The 26,208-nt window shown below is 38.5% G+C and overlaps 1 protein-coding gene across 4 annotated transcripts in view; it reads right to left on the bottom strand.

Annotated features, from left to right (window-relative positions):
- Positions 1-26,208, bottom strand: part of WNK1 (WNK lysine deficient protein kinase 1) — a 108,680-nt gene that overhangs the window by 62,871 nt on the left and 19,601 nt on the right. For all 4 annotated transcript variants that reach the window (XM_072873032.1, XM_072873039.1, XM_072873047.1 and 1 more), the window contains exons 2-4: positions 9,678-9,850; positions 4,502-4,722; positions 2,300-2,457 (exon numbers count right to left, since the gene is read on the bottom strand). In XM_072873032.1, the coding sequence (XP_072729133.1) occupies positions 2,300-2,457; positions 4,502-4,722; positions 9,678-9,850 (552 nt within the window). The remainder of the gene's footprint in view (positions 1-2,299; positions 2,458-4,501; positions 4,723-9,677; positions 9,851-26,208) is intronic.

Genomic DNA, 26,208 nt, shown 5'->3' with positions numbered 1-26,208 from the left:
GTTCTCCTTTCCACATTATAGAAGAAGCACTGAATTCTCCATTATCAGTTAAGCCAGGTTTGTGCTTTATTTCCAGACAGTATTGTCTTTTCTTCATTGAAAGCCTTCCTTGAAAGTTATTCAAGTTTTGTTTGTGGTTGGTTTTGCGTTTTTGTTTGTTTGTTTGTTTTAAACAAACTGCTTTGCAACTACAATGAAATAAACCCAAACATACCAAAGCACACAGCCTTTCATTCTCTGCCTAGCAGCAGATAAATGTACATTTCATTTTATTTACCTTCCTGTCCTTTGCTCCTTCTGAAAGAAAACAAAGATTTCCTTGATTTCATATCAAAGTACATTTTGAGCTCTCAACCAGTAGATGAAACATCAGGGAAAAAAAAAATCAACTTTTAAATTCAGTCTGTGAGCCATCAGCAGCAGAGTAGAAGGTAGTGTTGGACAGACTGAAAAGTTACCAGTGTTTCTCATACACTTAGGAGTTCAACAGTCAACCAAAAACAATGGGGAGAAAGAAGCATCAAGCACAATAAACAAGTGGTAAGCTGAACCGTGGTAAGTCTCTAGATAAGTTTGTCTGCTACAAGCCCCTACACAAGGCTTTCCAATTGCTGAGTACTTCACAGACCAGGGAAAAGACAGCTCTTTAAGACCTGGGGACCTCCATGCCTAAGATTGTGGCAAAAGCTGATTATTCTCACAGCAGCCCAGTTCCTAGCACTTTTTAAGGAATGGACAGGGCAGTTACATCAGGTATCTGTTCTCAGAAAAAGTGCCCATCCCATACCGAAGTCATGCTTCTTTGGCTCTGGCCAAGACACATACATAAGCATATCAAAAGGTACCACTAAGACTGTTCTGGTAAGATACTTAGTTTTCTTTCACTGACCCAAATAGCTTGCAGATCAGATTATGCTGTAAGCAGAGCAAAGGCTAGACTTTACCCTTGTTTTTCCTCTCTATTTAGAAAATTACAGGTAAGTCCACCAACATGCAAAAAAAAAAAAAGACTGTGTATATACATATAAACTTACTCTAACATCTGTTCTAAAAACAAAATGGCCATTTATCCCTTCTTTCTTCTTCCTTCTGTGCCTCTCCAATACTCTTCAAACAAGGGACAGTTTTATTTCACCAAGCCTTCCTTCAGAATTCATTACTTCTGACATGAAGATCCTTCCTTCCACATCCGTAAGTCAGTAGTTATATCTGCCTTTTATAGTGTGAGGCATCAGGAATAAGACAGCATTTTATTTTTCCAAAGGTAAGCAAGTCATTTATTAAATCCTCAATTTCTCCAAGATAATACACAGAAAGATTAACAGGAATCCGTTTGTCTACAGATCGGAGAAAGAGGTTACGTTTTTTTCCTTCCTCTGAACATCCGCACAGGTATTCAGAGAAATCCAATGCAAGTTTTTACTTCCCCAAGTGGCCACCTCACTATTCGTTCTGAATGCTTAGATCAGAAGGTTGAATGTGTGCCATTTGTTTTACTGCACCGACGTAGTCTTCATGACGCTGTTTTAGAGATCACAAAGTAAATCTAGCCACAACCGTTCTGAACATTTCTAGCACTACAGTTCTGCTTCCTACGTTCAAGGTCTGCAGGTTCCACTTAATCCAGTCAGATGGGCAAACTCAAATCTCTTGCCTGCCTTCTCAGCCTTACTTGGTTTCACTCGCAATGCTTCCACCACTACACTTACCAGCACTTTTCAGGGGTGGAATACCTTTCCTGCTATTTATCAAGTATTTCTACTGCATAATTATTAGAAGTGCACTCGACACACAGTAGCTAAGGGCCATCTGGAATTCAGTAAACAACTTAAAATCACTCTGGGTAACAATTTATGATTTGCCTTGGCAGGCAGCTAAGCCAAAATACTCTGAATTTGTGATCCAGCTTTATTTCAGAGAACAAAGTTACCAGCTAATCTTCAAGACTGAAATGCTTCCACCATCCCCCCCAGTGGCTTAGAAAATAATCTGCTATTATTCTGATATTGTTTGTTTGGGGTTGTGTGTGTGTGGTTTTTTTTAAATCCTATGCAATACCTTCTTCTATGCTGAAAGAAGAGTATGAACACATGCAAAGTTTTATTTCCATTCACATGTTTTACAGGCTTCTGACTGACTGGCAAGTTGAACCATCCTATACCTTTCCACCCATCCCCCAAAAACCTCTTGTCAGCTTCTCTTTTTCCCCATGCACATTTGCATAGTACCATGCTACCCAGCTGTACTCCTTTCCTGCTAGCAGTAGTAGCTTTAGAATCAGTACTGGGGAGGGACTTACACTGGTCACTCGACGGTAGATCTGCGCAGCATTTTGGCACTCGGAATAAGGATACTCAGACGTGGCCATCTCTAGCATACACATCCCAAAAGCATATACATCAACGGATTCATCATATTTCTCCTCATACATCTCGGGGGCCATGAACTCTGGGGTACCTTAAATTAAAAGAACGATTCAGACTCTAAATGTCTCAAAGCGAGCAGAGGCTGCTGGCGTTACTCACCGCAGGAGGAAGCGGATGGGCAGACCTGTGAGACAAGAGAAAGTGGAGGCAAAAAGAAGAGGGAGGAAACCCTTAGTCACTCTGTTGCATCAACATACTTTGTGAGTCTTCCATTGCAAGGCCTTTATGGAATAAGAATGGCATGAAAGGACTGATGCAATTCCTGTTTTATGCATGTTAGTTAATATAAGTATCAAAACAGACTGGATCAGGCTGCAGTCAGATGGAGGGGAGGGGATAAGAAGAGGGGAAAACTGTAGACTAGCCATAGGCTGCAAACCAAATACTAAGGAGAGTTACAACACTTACCTTTTCTCCCTGTAAGAAAGGAGGCACATTAAACCTTATTTCAAAAATTACCTGACTGCCCTCTGCTGCAAAAGAAGTAGTATTGGTAAGAGCCCACAGCTAGTCTCTGACCTGATGCTCTCCATCTACATTTTGAAGTATAATGGTTCGGGAAAGGCCTTGCAATGAAAAACTCTGTTACAAACATAAACCTTCATGAAAAAAAAGGATAAAAAGTAATTTTCTGCAAAGGCCACTCACCAGAGCCCTTTTCTTCATATACTTACCTTCCCACCTGCAGTATATTTATAGGCCTACTGCAGATACAGGCATTAGTGAGGGACATCCTACAGTCAAAAATACTCAGAAATACAGAGAGATTGAGTTACAGGCATAGAGCGTGAGATTCAACAAGTCCCATTTAAATAGTGTGCAGAAAATTATTGCCCAGTGAAGCATCACAGCATCCCCTCTGTAAGCAAAGGGACTGCATTGTATGATCAGATTTACTTTAAGCCAGAGGTGCAAGTTTGCTTTTTGTAAAATTTAAGCACAGAATTATTTCCTGCAGACACCAGATTCAAAACAGTTCACAGATCATTCTATAGCCATGTTGCTTGTTTTCACCATGCTAAACAAAAAAAAAATTGATGTAATTGCAGTCATTTATCCAAAGGCCAGCCATTAACAGATAGCTAGATACGAAGTGGTAATTTTCCAGTGATAAATTTGAGGACAAGTACGCTTAAGAAAATATATTGTTTTCACACCGTATACTTTTCTTTCCTATTAATACTTTGACCTGGTTAAGAAGCAGGAAATATTTCAGCAACAGCTTGCAAGACAATTTACAGGTATACAACACTGATGCCATCTAGGAATCTAGTACAGGACTGTTGAGTAATACTGCATTTTAGCAAGCTCTAAATACTGAGAGTGAGAGCAACTTCATTCCCTGCGGTCTATTCACCCAACTATATAAACAAAGCTGATAAAACCAATTCTTTAAAGAATTCACAAGAAAGACTATACTAGTTCCATCAAACCAATTTCTGAAAAGGTTTATTAGCGGATACATAAGAACAGGGCAAGTATAAAGGCGATACTTCCCCAATGCATCCTCCTAACTTACATAAATCCACATTCTATCGACTCCCCAAGTAAGGCATTATACCACACTCTGACTGTGATATAAAATACATATATTGCCTTTCTTTGCTATACCTTAGTTTCCAATTACTCAAAGTGTAAGAGATTTAATATTAACCCCTGGTGACAATAAAAAAAAATTGGCTGTATAAATTAATGCTAGACTAAATATCAAAATGTTGTTTGGTGACCAAAATGCTTTTGTACATTTCTTGAAGCATCATATTAAAGCTGAGATTTATATGTAGCCAAGAGTGGTTTTATCAACAATGTTGCACTAAACTGTTGGGCAGGGCAATGAAATCTATATTCCAAAATACCTAATGTTAACATACAAATATCAAAAGCACAACCAAAACTTCAACATGTAATCTCATCAGGAACACAGAATGACCTCAACAGCCAAGAAACAAAGCCTACACATCTTCAGGCTTTGACCATGTACCTTTGAAACCATATTTTTAAGGAAAGCTCTTAAAAGACTGAAGTTTCCAAACAGGTAGACTGGCTTACCAGCCTCCAAAACAGGAAAGGCTTACCTATCACACTTTTGGCAAAAGAAGCTCGTTTCAGTGTTGCCAGACCGAGGTCTCCAATCTTGACTGATCCAGTGGGGCCAGTAATGAAGATGTTGTCACATTTTAAGTCTCTATGAATAATAGGAGGAGTGCGCGTGTGTAGAAATTGTAAGCCTTTCAGTATCTGACGGCACCAGCTTCGCAGTACTTTAATTTTCATCACTTTAAATCTTTTCAAATACCTAATGAAAAAAGTAACAGTAGGTTAAACAGGTTCTGCTAACAAGTAGTAGATTATGCTGTATCATTTGCTGTTCTGAAGTAAGAAAGCAGTAATTAAAGAGATGCACAAATTTCAGCTTCACCTTCTATTTTAAAATCTACTTGGGCATTTCAAGACTTCAGAGGAGCTGAAGATGATTTCCCCTCCTAAAACTTAAGCTGCTCTATTCAGAATTTCTACCCCCTTTCTTCTAGCCAGGGGACTTACAGTGCTGAAAGATAAATGTGAAATGCTTAATCTATAGCTAATAATTCATTTGCATACAAAGTCACCCTATGGTAATTAGGCAGCTAGCTTGCTAAATTTCAAGGCACTGCTTCCTTGACAAAGAGTTAAAAGCTTATGCATTACAGCAATTCTTTATCTATTCATTTAAGAGGTTTTTTTTCTTCCCTACCTTTTATCCTGAAACTGCTTAAATAGTTATAACCTTTTTGTTGATTAAATATAACTGGGGGGAAGGTGTGGCACTAGAGCCAAAACGCTAATAACAACCAAGTACAGAGCTGTTACAAACTGTGCAAGGGCTCTGAAGTCATTATACCTTAGTTATCAATATTAGTCCAAGCACTCTGGCAAAGGATTCTAGGTTACACTTTAAACCTGCTCCAAATTTACTTGTTTAGTTGTCGAGAAAACTAGAAATTCTTAGAGATCACTTCCCTGGTGCAGGATGGGTTTCTATGACCCAAGTCTGATTGGTACTACTCACTACTTCAAAAGTATGGACAGATATGGACAGGGCAGGGAAATCTTCAAAAAGGGTCTGCCAAATAGCTGAAGAGTTCATACCTAAAGTTAGTATGCCTTTGCAGGTAGAATGTGACCCAACCTTAATTGTTCTAGCATTGCCGCTTTTGAAAATCCCATGTCAGAAGAATCAAATTTCATACCAAAAATATTTTCCAATGCTTATGACCTAAGACTATGATCTTATTCTACTCCTTAACTTCAACAGATTAGCAATGCCACAAGATGAATAACCTATTGATGAATAACAGTATTCAAGTGCTTTCCAGCAGTGTATTCTCACAAACCCTCTTTGGGTAAAACAATTTGAAGTGAAGAGCTGTTGTTTTCTTCCTTGTGAAAAAGTATCGGCTGAAATACATTTAGAGAAAGGAACTAGCATGCTGTATACAGCAAGGATTTTACTCTTATTGAGCCAATATTACTCTGTCAAAGTATCAGTTAAAGACCAGTTATCACACTACTGCAAGACTGGTAGTAAATTATGTGACGAGCATAGAGTCTAGCAACTACAATCTTAAAATAAAACCAAGTCATGTTCAATTATTCCGTGGTAGTGTTCAGTCTCTTCTACATATCCACTTAATCAGGAGAAAAAGTTTTGAGGAAATCACCTGAATCAATGCCAACATAAAAATGCAGTGTATTAATCCCTTTTACTTTAATTTCTCCAGTTCAAAAGAAGATCTGGAAAATCAAGCTGCTACCAGTAATCCTGCTGTGAAAGCAGATCTGTAAAAGCCATCGGGATCCAGTTCCAGAAGGAAATCAAGTCTCAAAACAGAATGTAAAGACAGGCAGGGAAAAAGCCAAGCCAAGGAAAGAGACAAACTGAAAGAGGTTCTGGATCACATCAAGCTACCACTTGAATTCTTGCTATTGACACAACCCTCATTCATCTCCCTTGAGCCTGTTCCAAAGATCACATGGTAGGGGCACTTCAGTTCAGCATCTGGAATCCCTAATTACATTCTTGGTTTCAAATATGCTAGTCTACTGCCAGCTTCTCACTGTTAAAGGACCTGGGTCCAACCACCACCCAGCATCCCGCAGTGTTGCTGTCATTTTTCCATAACGCTGTCATGAACTAAGTCACATGCCACTTAAGGCAGAAACCATTTTAAAATGGAAGCATGTATAAATACATAAAAATACACAGAGAACCCTACTAGGCAGTATGGTTTCAATTTTCCTACTATCATAGGACAACTCAGGCTTGAAGAGACCTCAAGAGATTTCTAGTCTAAGTTTCTGCTCAAGGTAGGGTCAGCCATGAAGTCAGACATGGTTACTCTGGACTGTATCCAGACAGGCTTCTAGTATCTCCAAGGACGGAGCCTTGCCAACATCTTGGGGCAACCTGTTCCACTGCCTGACTATCACCACTGAAATAGCTTCTCCTTATAATCAGTCTGAACCTCTTTTGTTTCAGTTTATGCCTGTTGTCTCTAATCTTCCCACCATGCACCACTGTGAAGAGCCTGACTGACTCCCTCATACGCCCTGGAAGGCTGCTGTTAGGTCTCCCCCAAAGGATCCTCTTCTTCAGGATGACCAAGTCCAGTTCCCTTAGACCCTCCTTCACATAGCAGGTACTCCAGCACCTGACCATCTCGGTGGCCCGCCACTGAACTTGTTCCTGCTTAATCAATGTCATTCTTGTCTACTTTACGGGGTAGTAGTCAATTTTAAAAAGATAGATATTGGATCTTTGCACAGAATACAAGCAAAGATGAGAATATGAGGCTTTCTTAATAGTTAGCTTCAATGAATAGAGAGAAACAGGAAGTAGAGTTTGGATTTCTGTCTCAAGGTTGATTTAGTTCTGTTTGTTTGTTTTTAAGCAGGAAGGCTGCTAATCTATAGCATCTCAGCTCGATGAGCTATAGGAAACCCTGCTAAGTTAGCAGAGGTAGTTATGAAGGTACATGTCCTACCAGAGAGCTGACACATTCATTTAAAGTGGACCAGGAACACACACTACAACGGCCTTAGACAAAACTAGTGGCTGAGAACTAGGTCAGATTAAGTCTTAATTATACTATTAATGAAGGAAACCATTTTTAAATTAGACAACTCCATTTTTTCTGCAATATTTTAATGCCATGATAACATACAATATCAGAAAGCAGTTTTATTATTTACAACAATTGAGTTATAAAACTTTTCCATTGGTATGCAGTTCAGGGACTCTGCTTCATGCAAAATTAGAAATTTGCCCAGGCAGCATTTGAAAAGAATAAGCCCACAATATTTTAACATTATTTATGTGTATATATATCTAAATGTATACAAATGAGAAAAAAACATGAGGAAAATTTACTTTAAGATATCACCACACTTTTCTTCTGTTCATTCACTTTTTTTACATCAAGTGATAACAATGTCTATGTCTCAAGTCTCAAAATCAGGAAGGTATCACTTGTATTAAACACAGGTAATGTAAACACACTGAAAAAAGATATGGAAGTAACACTCAGCTAAATATCATAAGCAAACACAAGTGTGCAGTGTAAATCTAGGAATGTGACACAGGTACATGAAATACTTAATGATATTAAATTTGGCACATCAGAACATTCCCATATAGTTTACCTGTCAAGTCTCAAGTGAAGTGGACAAGAATAAACTAAATCACAATTATAACACAAACTATACAATACTGGGAAAAAACCCACCCAGAAGTCTACAGTTTAAAAGATCTCCAATTAAAGAGCCTATTAGTTCTTTCTGCATAAAATAAAGACCTTCATACTTAAGAGTACAACATAATCCTACAGCCAGCAAATCTGAGGTATTTCTTCCTACCAACACCCTACTTTATAATTGTTACTATTATTAGTAATTTATTATAATTATTATTACTTTATCATCTTGCTTATGCCACCACATAACAAGCCAATCCAAACATTAAAATCTGTGAAGAGGAGAAAGGAGTAAGAAAGGGAGAAAAAAATTAAATCTAACACTACATATTCCAGCATAAAATTAGGTAACTGAAAGGCATCTATACAGAGCTATAAAACCTTTACTTTATTACTACTGTAAAAACAGCACATGAAGCAACAGGTCTATTATTTCATCTGAAATACCTTAACCTCAGAAAAGTCTTCCCTGAACATACAGCTAAAAAGAAAGTTGCAGTATCTTTAGCCCTCCAGTACTATTTCAAGAGACAAACACTTCCCTGTAATTGCAGTCCAGACTCCCAGAGAGCCATTTTTTCCTTCTTTAAGTATGTCCATTTGTGGCTATCAATAAGCATCGTAAAAACACAAGACATTCACAGGCTATTTTAACCAAACAGATTGCAAATTGTTTCCAGCTTCTACAGCCTGCTTACACATTTAGGATTTGAATGCCTCTCCAAGACTTAAATGGGCACTGAATTAAGACAGCGACCCACAATCCCTGAATTTCAAATGCTGGCAGTTTTATTTCCAGTAGATTAATGGTGACTGGATGGTTGTGAACAAGCTCACAGCTCTGCAAGTTTCTACAGTGCAAGGCAAAGGCGTGATTTCACTGTAACTTCCCCTAGGCTCCACATAACATTACAGGGCCTTCACGGCAGTTTGATTTGCTGGTGTATACTTTAACTTTGGCTTAAAAATAGACTTAGTTTCACTCAACTACTTCACAGGTTGAAATTGCAGGCATCTGCATATTTTCAGATTTCTGTTAGGTACTACTTCATGAAGTTTCAGCTAAACAAATAGGTGATGGTTTTTTTTTTTTCTTTTTACATATTATTTGTACTGTACAGTCAAAACCTCCCAGAAGAGGTGAATTAATTTGTGCTTTGAACTTTACAAACCAGCTCATGCTGAATGGAAGGCAGCTGGAGAGGAAAATGAAAAAATGAAAAATTCTGAGAAGTGAAAATAGAGCATTGCCTTCCTGAGCTCTCAAAATCTGAACGTTTTCTGCATGTGCTTCCTAGGACATCACAAGGAAGAATATGACAAGCTTGCTAACTTAAAGAATGTTCTACAATACCCTCCAGTGCTAGTAAGGCTCCTCTTAAACAAGAATTTCCCTACAGATGTTTAGCCCTCAGCAAAAGGGCTCTGTTCTTATCTATTCTGAAACATGATCTATTTCTAATGCTCTGATTTTGTGCTAATGATTCTTATATGCTTTGACATGCATTAATTTACTTACGTTTTCAATGTTCCAGATGTCATGAGTTCCGTCACAAGAACAATACACTTTTTTCCTTTGACTGTAGACTCCCAGGAATCATAGAACCTGACAATATTGGGATGCTGAAGCCCTTTCAGCATCCCAGCTTCCTCTTTAAACCTTTGTCGCTCTGACTTGGACAGCTTCCGATCCTAATGAAAAAGAAAAGGTATGTCAGAAAGCTTTGCTTTATTTCTTACTCAGAGAAGCAGCAACTTGAAAAACACTTGGGTACAGTCAGTGAACAAGTAAGAATCAGTAGTCTTAAATGCCATTTTGTTTGCAATTGCCCTCAAATACTCTATTTAGAAGACATTTTATTACAGTCTTTTTTATCATATATTTTTCTTTACAATCTGATTGCTCTCAGAGGTAAGAATTCTAAGTCTGTAGATTATCTCCTCTTCCTGTTTCCTCCTCCCCTACTCTAATAAATTTAGTCATCGCCTGACTTGAGGTGGAAGGGGGACATAATGCCCTCAAATATTCAAATGGTCAAGAGTAAACAAGATTGGAACATTTAAAGTATCTCTCAAGTTGTACATAACAATAATCTTTAGTTATTCCTATGCGTACAATATCCAGACCACTGGTAACAGATGGGATTAACCCTCCATATAGGGGGTAGAGCATCAAACCTAACATATAGTACGTACTTAAAACTGTAAAAGAACAAGCAAATGAGTTGGATTTTCTAGATTAAAAGCATGACCTCATGATTGAGCAAGTTTCCTGTAACCTCACATCAAGGAAAACAAAAACATAACACACGAGACAGAAAGCAATCTTTTGGCCAGAGACAGATCATGAAAAAGCATTCCTGGACAATACTGTTGTATTATCTACCAACAACTGTCTATCAGATATCGTCAAGACTCTGAGAAGCTATTACCAGAATAAGCTGCACATCTCAACAGAAAACAGTCTCCTTGTGTCATTCAGTGTTGTCAGCTTACCAATGCACTGGTCACACCAGATTGACTGACTGACATAAATTGGACCCATATGCAGTTTGTATTTAAAAAAAAAAAATCATTTCGGGATATACTTAAAGCCCAGAATTTTAGAATCATTGTTTCTAACAGTTACTTAGGAATAACCAGTGACCTCTTTGTCAAATCTGAGTAATAATTTCAAGTCACTTCATTCCATATTTCCTTTTCAATTAAAAGGAGGTAGTAAAAACATGCAGGGTTTACTTGTACTGCTCACAACCTCCTATTGTCCTCCAAGCAGTAATTCTTCTTCCTTTGCTTACAGGTAATGTGTTTTCTCAATATCATTCAGCCATGCTACTATCTAAACCATCCTATATTCACTTACATTATTAACTTTAAGAGGTTCACAGAATATCTTTGGGCATGGACAAACTTAATTTCCAGATGAAGCTCCAATTTTCAGAAGTCTAAAAGTATTCCAGGTGAAAGTTTGAAAACAGGTTTGAAATTACCTCAGGGATCAGTATCTTATCAGTGCCTATGAATGTCAATCACACACATACTTTTACAGTTCTTAGGAAGACGCTAAATTCCTAAACCTCGCAAATTTAGTCTACAGACATCAAAAGTATTCAATCCTGCAACTACTGCACTCTGCAGAAATTAGCACTACCACCTCTTCTCACTCCTTCATAAGCATACTTGCACAAACAAATTTCAATATAAATGTTTGCGGAGTGTTTCTGCAAACATGTTAAGTATTCATGTCTGCTTAGGTGTTTTGTTTTGTTTTTTTTAAATATGGAAGTAACACTTCCATTTGAGCTATCTTACCCATCTAATAGCTTTCCTTTCATTACAATAAACACAGCAGCACAAGCTCTGTTCAAAACCAGTTAATCTTGACTGCTACAAACAGCTGTGATACAGAAAAGCTGCAATAGGTACATCAGTCAACAGAGCATACACACACGCTTCTAAGAAACACTCAATGCTTCAAGCAATACAAAATCACAGTAACATAATAATTCTTACAGTAAAATAAAACAGAGTCTTCCCAGCCTCTGCACTTGATCCATATAATCCACATTTTAAAACTAGTGTATAGCTGTAAATCCAATTATTATATATGGTAATTATAAAAAAAAGGCTGCATCAATTATTTTTATATCACTTTTAAATTTGCTATGTAATATTAACACCTGATACATTTTTGTCCAAAACCTAGATTTTAGATATACATTTGGATTAAATTTCCTTTATTTTATGCATTCTAACAAGGTATCTACCACAAACACTACTAACCAGTTTTAGACTACACTTCACATTAAATTCTCATCTTAATCTGTGTAAACCTAATCTCCTTTAAGGGCCTTATTCAGTTTTCCCTACCACAGTACTACTAGCCCGAAATAGAAACTAACAAGTGCTAATCACTCTTATCAATGAACAGACTCTTAACGGGCATGCACACTTTGACTCATTTCTCTTGCTGGTCACATCAATGGTAGCATCGTGTTCCTGCAAACGTATCCCTGATGTTTGAAACAGACACTCAACACTTCAGTGCTGCCATAAAAAAAAAAAAAAAAACAAAACCCACCAAGACAGTGACAGTATACTAAGTAATTCAACACTTCTTTGAAAGTCACAGTGCCCTAATGATCTGGGACAAGTCTGGACACACACACAGGCCAACAAATTTCACCCAGGGAAGACAGCTATGTTTTTGCAACCAAGGAAACATCGCACCCTTCAGTAGCATACTGCAGCAGCAAAAGTGAACATTAAACAGAGCTGTAAGAAAAAGACAGAGAGGCCACTTGTTTCATAAGACTAGCGATGCATACTACCTTTAACTACCCTAATTTCCTTGGATACACAACCCATATACTCATCCATAACAGTTATATTTATACTCTTTCCCTAAAGGAACACTAATGCTAGGTAACAGAAAAGGGTGAATATACTTTAAAAAACCCAAAACCCTAGCATTCAAGAAAATATTAGATCTTGTGTACAATTTTACCAACAAAATTAATCTGTCTACACGACTGGTTATACTTGTACAAACTACATTCTAATGCAACCAGCAAATAGTTACCCTACAGGCTAACATGCAATTTAAAAATTACAAGTACACTTTCAAAACTTGAGTATTCCATACACCAGAACCTTAAAACATATTAGACAGTAAGATCTCCCAGACCGTGTAGAGATGGACTAGAACAAAGCCCATCCCAAATACTACTTTTTGGCATCCTTTGAGCTGTTAGTATGGGCAAATATGACAACTTTATGCTCTTTCTTGCACAAAGATGCAATTTAAGCAGCTGCAGCTACTAAAATATTGAGATAAGCAGGAAAATAGAGCACCATATGTAATTTGGGAGACTAAGAAATGGTGTTACCAGCCACGTTAGGTATGAATACTTGGGGGAAGGCAGGGGAATGAGAACATCTTGGTATCACACGCAAACCACACACAAAGTTGCTGTACAGCAGAGCTGTAGTAGAGAGAAAGAAGCCATCATCACTTAATAAGAATTTAAAAGAGCATTTTTCAAGAATTTGGGAAGGGGACAGCTTTCACAATCCTCAGTTGTAAGTGTATACTCCAAGAGACTGAAAAGCCCAGATGTGTCTTTCCAGCAAGGCAGCTACTTGGGGCAATACTCAGATTCCACTGTGGCCTTTGAGCACGAGTCTGCAGGAATGCAAGACCCTCAGCTCTATCTCCACCTCTAAAGAGGCAGCAAAAAGTTTGTGGCATATCATTCTAAATAAGCACTCCATTTGATTAAATTACCTCAAGGGTAAATCAAATAAGCAGATCTATCCCCTGCAGCCTTTTTCCTGTAACTCACAGTCTAAATAGGTATATAAATGGATCATTTCAGCATATGTTTGCTGTTTTCATCTGGAAGCAAAAATAGAGGTTTCGCAACTTAACATTCCAGTATCACAAAGTATAAGACTGATTAAACAAATTTAATGTTTTCTTTTATTTTTATTTTATTTTTACTTTTAAATCAAACAGCCAGAAACTAAACAAAATAGCAAGACACATAAGATGCTTTTCCATAAGCCTGGGAAACTTGAACAATTTTATAAAGAAACCACCACTTTAAGAACAGTTAATAATATACGGCTTGATACCCTATCCTTCAAAGACCAATTTGTTTTGGAATTCCTACTAATAAAATTAAAAAATGGACACCCTCTCTCCTCCTTCAGTCTTCTTCTACCATAATGAAGCAAACTTAGGCAGACAAGACAAAGTCCTAAGTCTAGAAGCTAACAAATCACATTCTTGTATCTCAGTTAGCACGTGCTGAGCAGAAATAGCCCAAATATTTAAAAATATACAAAGCTGTCAAACTGTAGGAGAGCTTCCTTCCTAAAATGGATTTAACTATCCTATAAAATGGCCAGCATTGTTCTTCCTGAACTGATAGCTTCCCTGGCGGACTTGGGCTGCCCTTCGAACAAACTGAAACAGATGCATCAAGCCCACTCCATCCATTTCATTCATTCCTTTCCACCTACATTAAATTGTTTTGACAAGCCAGGACAAACAGCAAGGCTTCCCAGCACGTGACCTGCAGTTCTGCAGTGCAAGGGGCCTGAACAGAGACAGGCAGCAAGTGAAACAATTGTTCAGCTCAGAATGATTCAATAAGCTTTTCTTGGCTGTTTCCATTTATCCATGTACTTCCCCTCCAATTTCTTTTGGTCAGGAAAGAGCTATCAGAGGTGTTTACATTATCCAATGTAAAACAGGGATCTTGCTCATTCATGGTAAACCAGGTATAGGCTTACTCTTTCACTAATGTACTTAATTTACAGGAGCATGAATTACACAGAACTGTTACTACCCTCTTTCTGTCCCTGCACCTAGGTGCCTTTATATAAATGCAAAAAAACCCAACCCAAATCCAAAACAACCACCCACCCCCAAGGTTAGCTATTGTAGTAAACCATAAAAAACAAAGCTTGTCAGCAAAAAATGTCTATACTCCTTTGGTTATTTTTTTCAGCCAAGGCTTAATATCTATGCAGCATCCTTAACGAGGAAAGAAAATACATTTCTGGCACCTAAATTAATCTTAAATTTCAACTGGGTCGCTCACATAGCTGTTGAGCCTACTGAGTAATTTCTAATACATTTTCCTTTCTAACTTTCCACAGTCCTTCTGAATTCTGACCTATTAACATCGTGACAAGAAATCACATATCTGCAAAGCACATCACACCACCACAAGCAGTTGCAGAGCCTGGCTCAGACACCTGAAGCAGCAGAGAGCCGCCTTAGCAAGGCATCGTACTCTGCTCAGGCCATTTGAGTCTGCTCTTCATTCAGACTGAGCTCAGCTAAGGGTCTCACCTCTACTGTCTAGTTTTACTAACACCAAATGGCCTGAGCTAAATACTAGGACAATTCAGCTGGCATTAAATGGACACAGTTATGCAGAAGAGACACACTGCACTTCACCCTCAAACTCATGCTACAGGATACCAAGCAAGTGGATAACAAGACAAATACTCTACATGGAAGGAACCAGATCTGCTAACTCATGCTATGCATCCTCAAAGGAGATTTTCTGTTTCTTAATATCAAGTACAATTAACATAGCCAAAGTGCCAGGGAACCTTTATGCACAACAGAACAAACCTGACCCAGAAATCTTCCCATGATCTCCATCTTCTACAAATAAGTAGACTCACAGGTGGTAGAGGTCAACTTCAAACTGGATTTTTTTTTTTTTTTTTTTTTTAAGGTCAGTGTGCAAGCTGCTACACAACTTGGAGAGCTGTTCCCTCTTCTACAATATTAGGGAGATAATCAATAAAGAGGAAACAGAGAAAGACTGGACACTTCACTAGCTCTACGACAGACAGGTTTTACTAGCTTTTTGCATATCCTCCACTAGATCCAGAAATTCTACGTAGCTATATTCCAGGGACAGTTAGTGGGTTGTTGTTTTGGTTTTTTTAAACTACACTAGAACAACACTATGTAGCTTTTATCCAAAGAGGTACACTAGAAAGCACATTAGAAAAATTAGTAGCAATGAACTGTCTTCAAGTGGTGTGATCTGAAAATGTACAGCCATGACAGACTTTGAAGCACTGTTGAATTGTAGACAGTCTGAATCACAACCAAGGTAAACTATCTATCTGTGCTGAGGTTACACCAAGCACCATTTTACCAAGCTTTCCAAATGCCTGAAAAATTGAGGGGAAGACACTGCTGCTCCCAGCCTATTATTCAGAGGAAGAAGTAGTATACAGAAGAGACAAATGTTCTTCTGTGTGCATTTCTGCAGCATATGAGAAAGGCTCTGCAAGCCTTTTAGGGAAGGTTAATGAGGGGTCATCAGAGGAGAAGCTAGCAAGACCGTGCTCTGATATTCAGTACTGTTAATGGAACTCAGGCTTTGTCGGCTGCAGTGTTCTCATCCTGAAAAAATCTAGCAGTTAAGAGGAAAAATAAGCACAGTGACCATTGAGCTAGATTAACAAAACATCAACAAAGAATCCACTAAGCTTAAAAATCATCCAGCATTACACAGTGGGTACCTAGAAATGGAAGTCTCATTGCACAAGAACTGCATCTACTTTTCTGTGTCAACACACAAACCACTTCAGACTTCCCAGTGTTAAAAGACTAGGTAGAGAGAAAAAAGGGAGGCGGAAGAGAGTGTTCAAAACGCATCCCTGTACAGCAACAGACATGAAAATTTATCAAGGATCTGCACAGACCCTTCCACCAATATACCTTTCTACAAACCACTGAACACAAGAAACTGATTAAACGGAGCTGAACAGCTGCTGTTCCAAAAGTATGCATGCAAGGGTTTTTCATTTGACAACAGCGTTTCTCAAATGCTCAGAGCATTTAAGCACCCTGCCTGAGAGCTTAATCATGTAATATAACGTTTGCAGACTTACATAAACCTTTAGCTAACCACAGAGTTAGGAATCAGGTTTGCACAGCTAATGGAAGACATTCGGTCTTCAGACAACTCCTGCTTCATGCATGCTTCTTGCTACAGCTCTCCTACCTTCCAATAGTCCAGCCTTTCACAGGCAAGTCTCTACAGTCTCCACACAAGATTGTAGGGTTTTATTCCAAAATTTGCACTTGATAATTTCAGGGCTCTCAGCACACTGGGGAAGATTATCAGCTGCCAAGATTGCCTGCTGCTCAGTTAAAAGAGTTTAGAAAAAGCAATACATTAAAACTGCAGCTACTGAGGACAACGAGTGCCAGATTAGGATACCCCAAAGTAGTACATGAGAAGTCACTAGATTAAGAGTTGCCAGAACATAGCTGTCAATGCTCCCAGGCTGCACTCCACACACGTATGGAGTAATCTATTAAAACAGACTGCCTTGCTACGCACTATTTGTTCTTTAGATAAATTAAGTATTATTTCTCCCCCCAAAAATACATACATTAGCCAAAAGATAAGCTTAAAAAAACAAAAAGGAGAAAGACCAAACCAAAAAGCTACTCGCCAAAGGCAGGGGGGGACGACAGAGAGCGTCAGGCTTCCTTGCCATAAAGCTGCAATGCCCCAAATCCTCTTTTGCTTTCAGAAGGCTAGGTATCTCCCAACCTTGAAACTCCTTAACTATCCCTCCGAGGTCATAGGTTCCCAGAAACAGCTCTGCAAAGACTTCTAGAAAGTTTTTAGAAAGAAAGGGTTTGCTTGCTTGTTACTTCAGTGTTGCTTCCTTATCCACACTTAGGGAGTTCAGAAATCAAGATCAATCTCTGCAGCTGCATAACGTCACATGGTTTGGGGGAAGGGAAGAACATAACACACACCCTCTTCTTCGCATTAGGCTGCAGAGTCCCAGAACAATGACTTGCAATGGAAGAAAAGCAGGTAATCATATCAATACAGAAGAAATAGTAAGTTAATCTGAGGATCTCAGTATTCCTGCATTCCAGATGCTGATAACTGGTACTTAGAATCATAGAATCATTTTGGTTGGAAAGGACCTTTTAGATCATGAAGTCCAACCGTTAATCCAGAGCTGCCAAGTCCACCACTAAACCACATCCCTAAGCACCACGTCTACACATCTTTTAAATACCTCCAGGGATGGTGACTCAACCACTTCCCTGGGCAGCCTGTTCCAGTGCTTGACAACCCTTTCAGTGAAGAAATTGTTCCTAATATCCAATCTAAACCTCCCCTGGCACAAGTTGAGGCCACTCCCTCTTGTCCAACTGCTTATTACTTGGGAGAAGAGATCCACACCCATCCCTCTACAACCTCCTTTCAGGTAGTTGTGGAAAGCAATAAGGTCTCCCCTGAGCCTCCTTTTCTCCAAGCTTAACAACCCCAGCTCCCTCAGCTGCTCCTCATAGGACTTGTGCTCTAGACCCTTCACCAGCTTTGTTGCCCTTCTCTGGACACACTCCAGCACCTCAATGTCTCTCTTGTAGCGAGGGGCCCAAAACTTTTCAGTCCCTTTCCTCCTCATCTTAGTTTGAAGATGGAAGACAAAGTTCCTGAGGATGGGCAGTGGAACGAAATGCAATGCCAAGTTAACACTTACTTACTGAAAGTACAATTTCACATTGCTGCTTGGCAAGTCTCCACATGAAGAATCCATTTTATAAAAGCTACAGAGTGTCTTCATGGAGTACACAAATAACCTTGAGAAAGATAACACTAAAGTATAATATACATAACTTACACAATGGAAAAGAGTAGGCTTAAAACAGTTATTTATTATAGCTTTTAATGTTCCTGATTAAGTGTAACTATTTTTTTGTAGGCTTCCTCTTACACAAGGTATTAAAAATGCTTTAAGTTTCAGGAAAGTACACAAGTAGTCAATCTAAGTGAAAATTTTGAGAGATTATTCACATTAGTTGTACAGCTTCCTGGTGAAAAGCATCTACCTGTACATTCTCTTCTGTATTTTCTTTTCTGGCATTTCAATGCACAATAGTAGCACAGCACAAAATTAATTAGAAGATGCAGTTAGTTTGTCAAAAACACACCAAAAAATAAAATTGCTTCTCGGTCTTTCTCTTATCATTGATACAGGTAAGTGATACAGCAAATGTATGCAAGTTTATTGCTGCTGCTCGAAGGTTAGAATTAAAGAAACAAATTATACCTATCTTGACAGAGATGATACTTGAATAAACTGATGGCAGGAAGAACAAGGAGGGAAATGAAACTCTCAATGATCAGACAGAAGGGTAACAGACAGAAGCCTTCATCAGTCAGGATTTAGTCTGAAGAAGTCAATTATACATACCCTGAAAGAATCAATACTTGAGTAAGCTTCAGAAAATAAGAAATACAACTTTGTCTTAACATTGACAGGGGAGTATCTGCAACTAAAGCCTATGTGTGTGACTGAAAGATACTAGCACCGCTCCACATTTTATCCTGCGATTGTTTGTCAGTTCTGATTAAGCTATCACCACAGGGGAAGGGGGGAGAACACCACCAATAATTATATTCCTCTGATGTGGTCGCTTCCCACTTTTACATATATAGTAGCACCTGTGCCAGCAGTAGTAGTAGCAGCATCTAAGACACCTGGTGGCAGCAATGTCACAGACTTAACCTAGGCTTGAAGAGATATCCTTACTGAGAGTCTCCTGATAACAGAAAAGGCATCAGAACTGAAGTTTGTGCTTGCTTGCACCAAGTTTAGCATCATTAAACACAACTGACCTGTAACTAGTCACAATTACACAGTCCCTCCAGGTCTTCAGCTAGAAAAAAGAAAGTTGGCTAAATCCTCAAGTTTCCAGGATCCCACAACTCACAAGAACACTCAGAACAAGTCTACTGCTAATATTGTTATTGCTGTACAGGAAGCAGGCAGTAAGGAATAACTAGAACACACAAAAATGCTGAGGGGAAAAAAAAAGAAAAGTCCGGAACACTGCATCAGAGATGAGCTCACTAACTTGGTGAGATATGAAGCCATTCTGACCCACTTCCTCACATTGAACAAATAGCAGAAGTGGGATCAGAAGTGTAAGGAGCATGCAAATACAACGTGCATCATGAACACAGCACCGGGAAAACACTTTTGTTTCTCTGCAGGGCAACAGTAGATCAGAATGTTTCCTCTTTATGTAAGGTCACAAGAAATCTTAAAGTATGACTCCCAATAACAAAGTTTATCTTTTGTTACAGTAGCACTGTGGGGAATTTTTATTTTCAGCAATGCTAAAGATGACTACACTGCTACACTAGTGCACTTTAATATCATGTGCAATACAAGATGGAGGGCTCATGCCCAGTGCTCAGAGACAGACAGACACAAGCATGCTGCTTAGAGACTGGGGCAGCCAGCTATACCTCAATTCCCTCTTGAAAAGATAATGAGGGAGAAGAAAACCTGTACAACTCCAAAAGGGCTAGAATAGTCTGTCTGGCTGACAGGCTTCCAAAGAATTTTGCCAGTGTAGATTTTTAGGTTTCCACTTAAAATTTAAGAAGCATGAATATGACGTACCTGGCAGTAAAGCACCTCGCTTTTCCCAGGAAAATCAAACATCAGCAAAATTGTACCACCTGTGAGTCTCTACTGGATTACTAGCTTGGTTTTCCAGAGCTGTGTTGTGTGTGAATATACACATTAATACAAGTCTATACTACTCCTCTCCTCACTCTCTCACATCAGCACAAACATTCACAGGCAAAGTAGGCCAAACTGAAGAACTGAACCAAATTCTACTTCCGCAGAAAACAATGATTAAGACTAATCAGTACATTGCCTAATCCCACAATTTCCTTTCAGAAACTTGCACTCTTCAGAATACAGCCATGAAAACCACACAGCTTCAGAGTAAATTAAGAACTATACTCATACTTTATCAAATCAATTATATATTTTCCTTTGCTCTGCACACAACCAGTAAGAGAAAAATTTTGAACCATAGATATGAAACCTGTGGCTTAGACATGACCCACTCTGGAATCTCTCAGGTCCTCAGGAATCTGGTCTAAGAATGGCAAGCAACTGTTTAGGATTCAGTCATTTCTATTCTAGGGATGCTCTAGGCAGCATTTGTGTTTCCTTACACAGAAGTCTGGAAAAAAAGATGGCTAAAAGTTTTATTCAATTTATTCATCCTGAGAAGCTGAAATAAGGGATAGTAATCAAAATGCTGGGCTATACAAAAATAATCAGTATTAGAACAGAGAGCTCATTTATTTATTTTCAACTTTAAAATTGCTATTTGATCCATGGAAGATAAATGGATAAGTTTGCTATCTGATACCAGTTCACAATAAAGCTTATGTTTATTACATACAGCTTATTACAGAATTGAAGTGTTAGCTGAACTGAATTCTTGATGAGCTATTAACCAGCTGGACCATCTTGTCACGTGGCTCAGATGCCTCATTAAAAGTTTTGAAGATCACGTCAATTCTCATTTTGTACTGAATTGATTGCTTTGTCAGTGAGAGGGAAGGTACATCCAATCATCTCAGTTTAATTTTACTATGAAAATCCAATTCTCCTTTCAGGGGGTGACAATACCACAGGAAAAAAGCCTCCTCCACAATCCATTCTGGTTACCTTACAGATTTATTAACTCATTGCATCAAAAGAGCAACAGTAGCTCTTTTTGTTTCACATATTTCTGCATGACTGTAAGAGTCCTTTTATGAGTAGGTACACATCTAGAACATTAGGGTGAACCCTTAACCAATTCTGATAAAAGCAAATCAATTTAAAGAATCAAAAACATACTAAAATTCTTCATCCTATATACTTCACAAAGCTATTGGCAAAAGGGAAGAGTTAGCCATATCCACTTTTCAGTATACTGAAAAGTTGTAACAATATGCTGGTTGGAAACCATGCAGAAGTGTCAAGATGACTCCAAAGATTTACTAATAACGATCAAAGTAGGAGGTACACAAGAACTAGTAATGTTCCTGTGCCTCTGACTAGTTCCCTTGCAAAAATCCCAGCATAAAGCCTAGAGGCAATAAACTTAAATTGTCCATGCACGTATTTAAGCAGCAGTCCCTGCAAGGCTGCCCCCTGCGCTCCTCCAGTTGTAAAATGAACTCCTATCAGCCTACAGCACACGGTTAGCTTCAAGTTTACATACATCAGTACATATATTGCATATGCAGCCTGATTACACTAGAGTTACTCTTCGCAGCTTTGCTCCTTTTCTGCAAATACATCCAAAAAAAGTACTTCATTTAATTTACAAAATTGTGGATTACTATCAGTTATGACAGGATGACATATGAAGTGTAGGCCAAGTACTGGCAGCCAACAGACAATCCTTATAATAATCACTAGAGAACTCCATGCCAGACATCTCTCATTGAGAGAGAGATCTCTCATTCAGTGATCCTTCAGGGATTCATCATAAACCCCTCAAATAATTGCCAGGTGTTCTGCATGTTCCTGCAAGACAGACAAAATCAAAAAGGGATCTCATGTAGGGAAAGACTAAAGAGTTCCAGAAACAGTGAGTTTTATGGGGTAACCAAAATGTGCATTCTAGATGAGGTTTTGGGAATACCTTGCATAAATACTAGTATTAGTGCTAGCATTTCACAAACATGAAAGTCCTAAAACACATTAGAGGAGCACTTTTTTATTTTTTTAAGCCTCACTGCACCAATGATGCAGTCTTCCTGTGATCTACCAGAATGCCCATCTTCATCTCAGGCTTCTCATAAAGGGAAGCAGTAATAATTTTTCTATGCTTACCTTGACTTATGAAATCAGGTTCTTGCATCACTTGCATGTTTATGCTAGACTTTCAAAACGATACCATATATATTAGAGACACCTATGTTTATAATGCACCGTGTACATCTTCCTTGGCAAACACCACACAAGACATAGATCTAAAAAGCTACTCAGAGTCAGAAATATTTCAGACAGTATCAAATGTACCACTAATATATAAATTTAAAAATATGCATATTATCTTTCACAGAGCAAGGAAATTGAGTATAGTTGAGTCAGGAGAAAGAAAACACTCAAATATTTAACAGTAGGCAAGTGGCAGAATGAAAAATTAAGAATACTGGCATGACGAAGCATACCCTGCATCCAGAAGTGTAACTGGCTTTACTGTTCAACCCTGAATAATTTTAAAATGAGGTAAAATATAAGAGAAGGCACAGTGTAATTGAAATGCAGACAGAGGGACCAGTCAGCTCCTATTATCTAAAGCAACACAGGATACAATACAGAAAAACAGCAAGTGTTTTGCTGTACAGTAAATCAAGGTAATAATATGCATACCTTGGACATAAAAGGACTATTTTTATAGAATTAAAAAAAACCCACACACACCCTTAAGTGTTGGATTGACCTGCAAGAAAAGGCTTTGACAACTAAAGTTTAGTGTTGTAAGACAGCTGAGATGAAAGATTATCAACAGAGTAATCTCCAAGGTGATTCAAAGCAGACAGCTAGGGAAAAGTGCTAGAGGAAGTTTAAGATCAATATTCAGGATTTTTTTCTTGCAATCTGGGGACTACATATGGTAGTACTGCCATTGGCAAGGCTATTCTGTATTAAACTAATTTTTTTTCTGAAGAGTACTACTGGGAATACCTTGCACTGCCAGAAGACCAACCATGACCTAGAAGACTTCAGATACTCACCACAACCTATCTATGAATCAGCTATTCAAACTGTTACAGCTTATTCAGAAAGTCTGTTTCTCATTACATTGTCCTTTAGTCACATATTGTCTGTCCTTGGTCTGGTGCCACTTTATTTCAATTGTTTGAACAGGAACACAGAAGGAATTTCTTGAAGACAAACTATAAATGCCTGAGGATGTCACAGTCCAAAGGGCCTACCTTAAATGGGTTATCACAACCTGTGAACAGGCTTCCTTGTTTTCAGTTTACCTCCTACTTTGTCACACTGAAGAACTCTACCTGCAGTTCAAAATTAGTTTCAGTTGTGAACTAAAGAGCATCATCCAAAATAAGAGTTTAAAATATTCAAATACTCTTTCCATACAGTGAAATATCTGATGTTCTGTACATCATATACCAAAATTATTAATTATTAATCATGTTTAACAATGAAAACATTTCCTTAGCCAAAAAGTTATCTGAAAACATTTTTAGCACCATGGCTCCATCTGAAACACACTCTTACGTGTTCAGCAAGTCTGCATACACAAGAAGCCACGGAAGCTGGAATGCAAATGAAAGTGGTTCGTCAGAGAAGCAGCACAAGTGTTCTAGTACTGCATCCCTTGCTTCAGTGGCAATAACTACATTTCTGTGGGAATAAGAGTAAGTAGATTTGAGACATTCTGTATTTCTGTTTAAATTAAGTTCCTTGCCCTACCACACAGCCCCAAACAACAACCCAATAAAACAATTTCAATTAAGCTAAAGACAGTATCATAAAGATAATACATACTCAGACCTGGTTTTAGTCTCAAATCCACTAATTACTACTTTAACAAGTACACAGGCTTACTCTTGCTAGAAAGGTCAGTCAAGAATTATCTCTCCCCACTCTTGAGACAACTGAGGCTACACAAGGCTCCTTTTTCACAGGCAGAGACAGGACAGGACCCAGATAGACCTCTGGACAGATATCTAATAGAGCAGCCATATTCATTCTCAGAATAAGAGCCTTCTGTCCAGCTACCAGGCAACAGAATGTGAGTAGAAGCAGGACAAAGACCACATAAGCAGCAGTCTGGAAGCACCTGAGAACCAGTTCCTTTGCCCATCCTCTGTTGCCACTCCCACATTTTCTTCAATTATCTCAGAAACAATCCAAGTGCCAAGATAAACCTTCCAATAAAAATTCTAGTGTTTGAATGCTTAGTATCTAGAGATATTGATGAGAACCTCACCAATTCCTTCTGAAGAGTTTCAGGTAGCTTTGTAATTTTTCTCCTTCAGACCCTACCACTACAATATAAAATATTTTTTTCATAGGATGGCTATGATCCAAATAGAGACCTCAGTACTTTCAATGGACAGCTATGTGAAATAGTCTCTGGGGAGTTCAATTCTAAGACCTCTTTCGCTAGGGGATCAAAAGGTGCAAGTGTCATTAGATAATTTTAAACCCTCAAAAGACAAGAAAATTCTTAAGATGGTTTTCTTGTTACCACCACAGAATTTTGTGCTTAGAACTTGAAGTTTCTTAGTTTGGGACACAAAACTGAATTATTACAAAAGAGGCAGAGAGGGAAGATAAGGACTTTATCCACTCCTCATTTTCTAATTGTTTACCAAAAACAAGGGCCAAGCATAAGCACCTGCTGCTGCAGTACCTCAGAAATACTGGTAATAGGCTGCAGTAGCCAGCAATAATATTAGAGAGTAGCAAGTTTTAAAACTCAAAATTTATGCTTAACTGCACCAGCATCGATACTTAACAGCCTGCAATTGTGGAAGAGGGATGAGACCAACAGGCTGTCCAATAAGCAGGAGCTGGACAGATGAATCACAGTCTCCGAGTTACAGTCCTATCTTCAAAGCTGTTAGCAGGCTGAAAAATTTATGAACAGGCTCCTTCAGAATGAGTTGCAACATATCTGTCCATCAGAAACAGACATTCCCCCTTGTGATTTCACTTTGCAAGTAATAAAATCCAGACTGCATTGCAAACAAAGAACTGCAGTTCCCCCCCGCTTGCAGTTCCCCTCTGCTTGCTCTTGCCCTGAGCACTTCGGCTACAGAGCCTGCTAGTTTTTTGATGCTATTTTAATCTCTCCTATGCTTCCAACACATGTTGAATCTCACAGAAACTTTCTTGTAATTTGCTGTTTCAAAGCATGCTGTCTCAGACAGACCTGGTCCCTACTTAGTCACCTTCTGTTGAAGGTTCACATAACCAATTGGTTTGGCTCTCCATCTGCAGAGCAAATTAATGCTCAATACAAACCAAACTGAAATAGCCTGAGCACTTTCAACATACTAAATTGCTGACTCAGTCTAAACGACTCCATTTCAGAATTACTCACACATATAAGCCTGTAAGGTGGAAACTGAAATTTGTGCCACTATGAACTCTTATCTCAACCAATTCAGTATGCTTATGTCTAAATAAGGACTTCACAAGAGATCTATTGGCAGTGATCAGCTTCATAGAAATAGGATGCTTTTCACCAAAATTCATGTTCTTTCCGAAGACAGCGGAATGGGATGCTATCGTAAGAACATGGTGAAATCTTAAGGCCATAGAAGAGACTATGGCTACAAGTACCCCGAATTTCATTTTAAAAAAATGGACAGAACAATTTCCAGGTAATCCAGGGGATAACTGCCTTTTCCTATTATAAGCTACTGCCAACCCTTCCTTCCAAAGCATTTTCAAGTTTCCACTTCCCAGGAGAGGCAAACAACATTAGACATAGCACAGACCCGGCTCTGAGCTAATTAAAAAGGAATTCCCATACAATGTGCTAGATACTAAACACTAGAACAAAACTAAAAGCAGTCAAATACTACTCTGATTATAGCTGGTTAGACTGTTTAGACTTTTTTGCACTTGTTTCATTTACATACTTTTCTTTGGACTTTTATTTTTGCCTTCCTTCTGCACAA

This window comes from Ciconia boyciana, chromosome 1, assembly GCF_034638445.1.
Source record: "Ciconia boyciana chromosome 1, ASM3463844v1, whole genome shotgun sequence".
Classification (NCBI taxonomy): Eukaryota; Metazoa; Chordata; class Aves; order Ciconiiformes; family Ciconiidae; genus Ciconia; species Ciconia boyciana.
The sequence above is the reverse complement of the archived record's forward strand: the minus strand, read 5'-3'. Positions and strand labels throughout refer to the sequence as shown.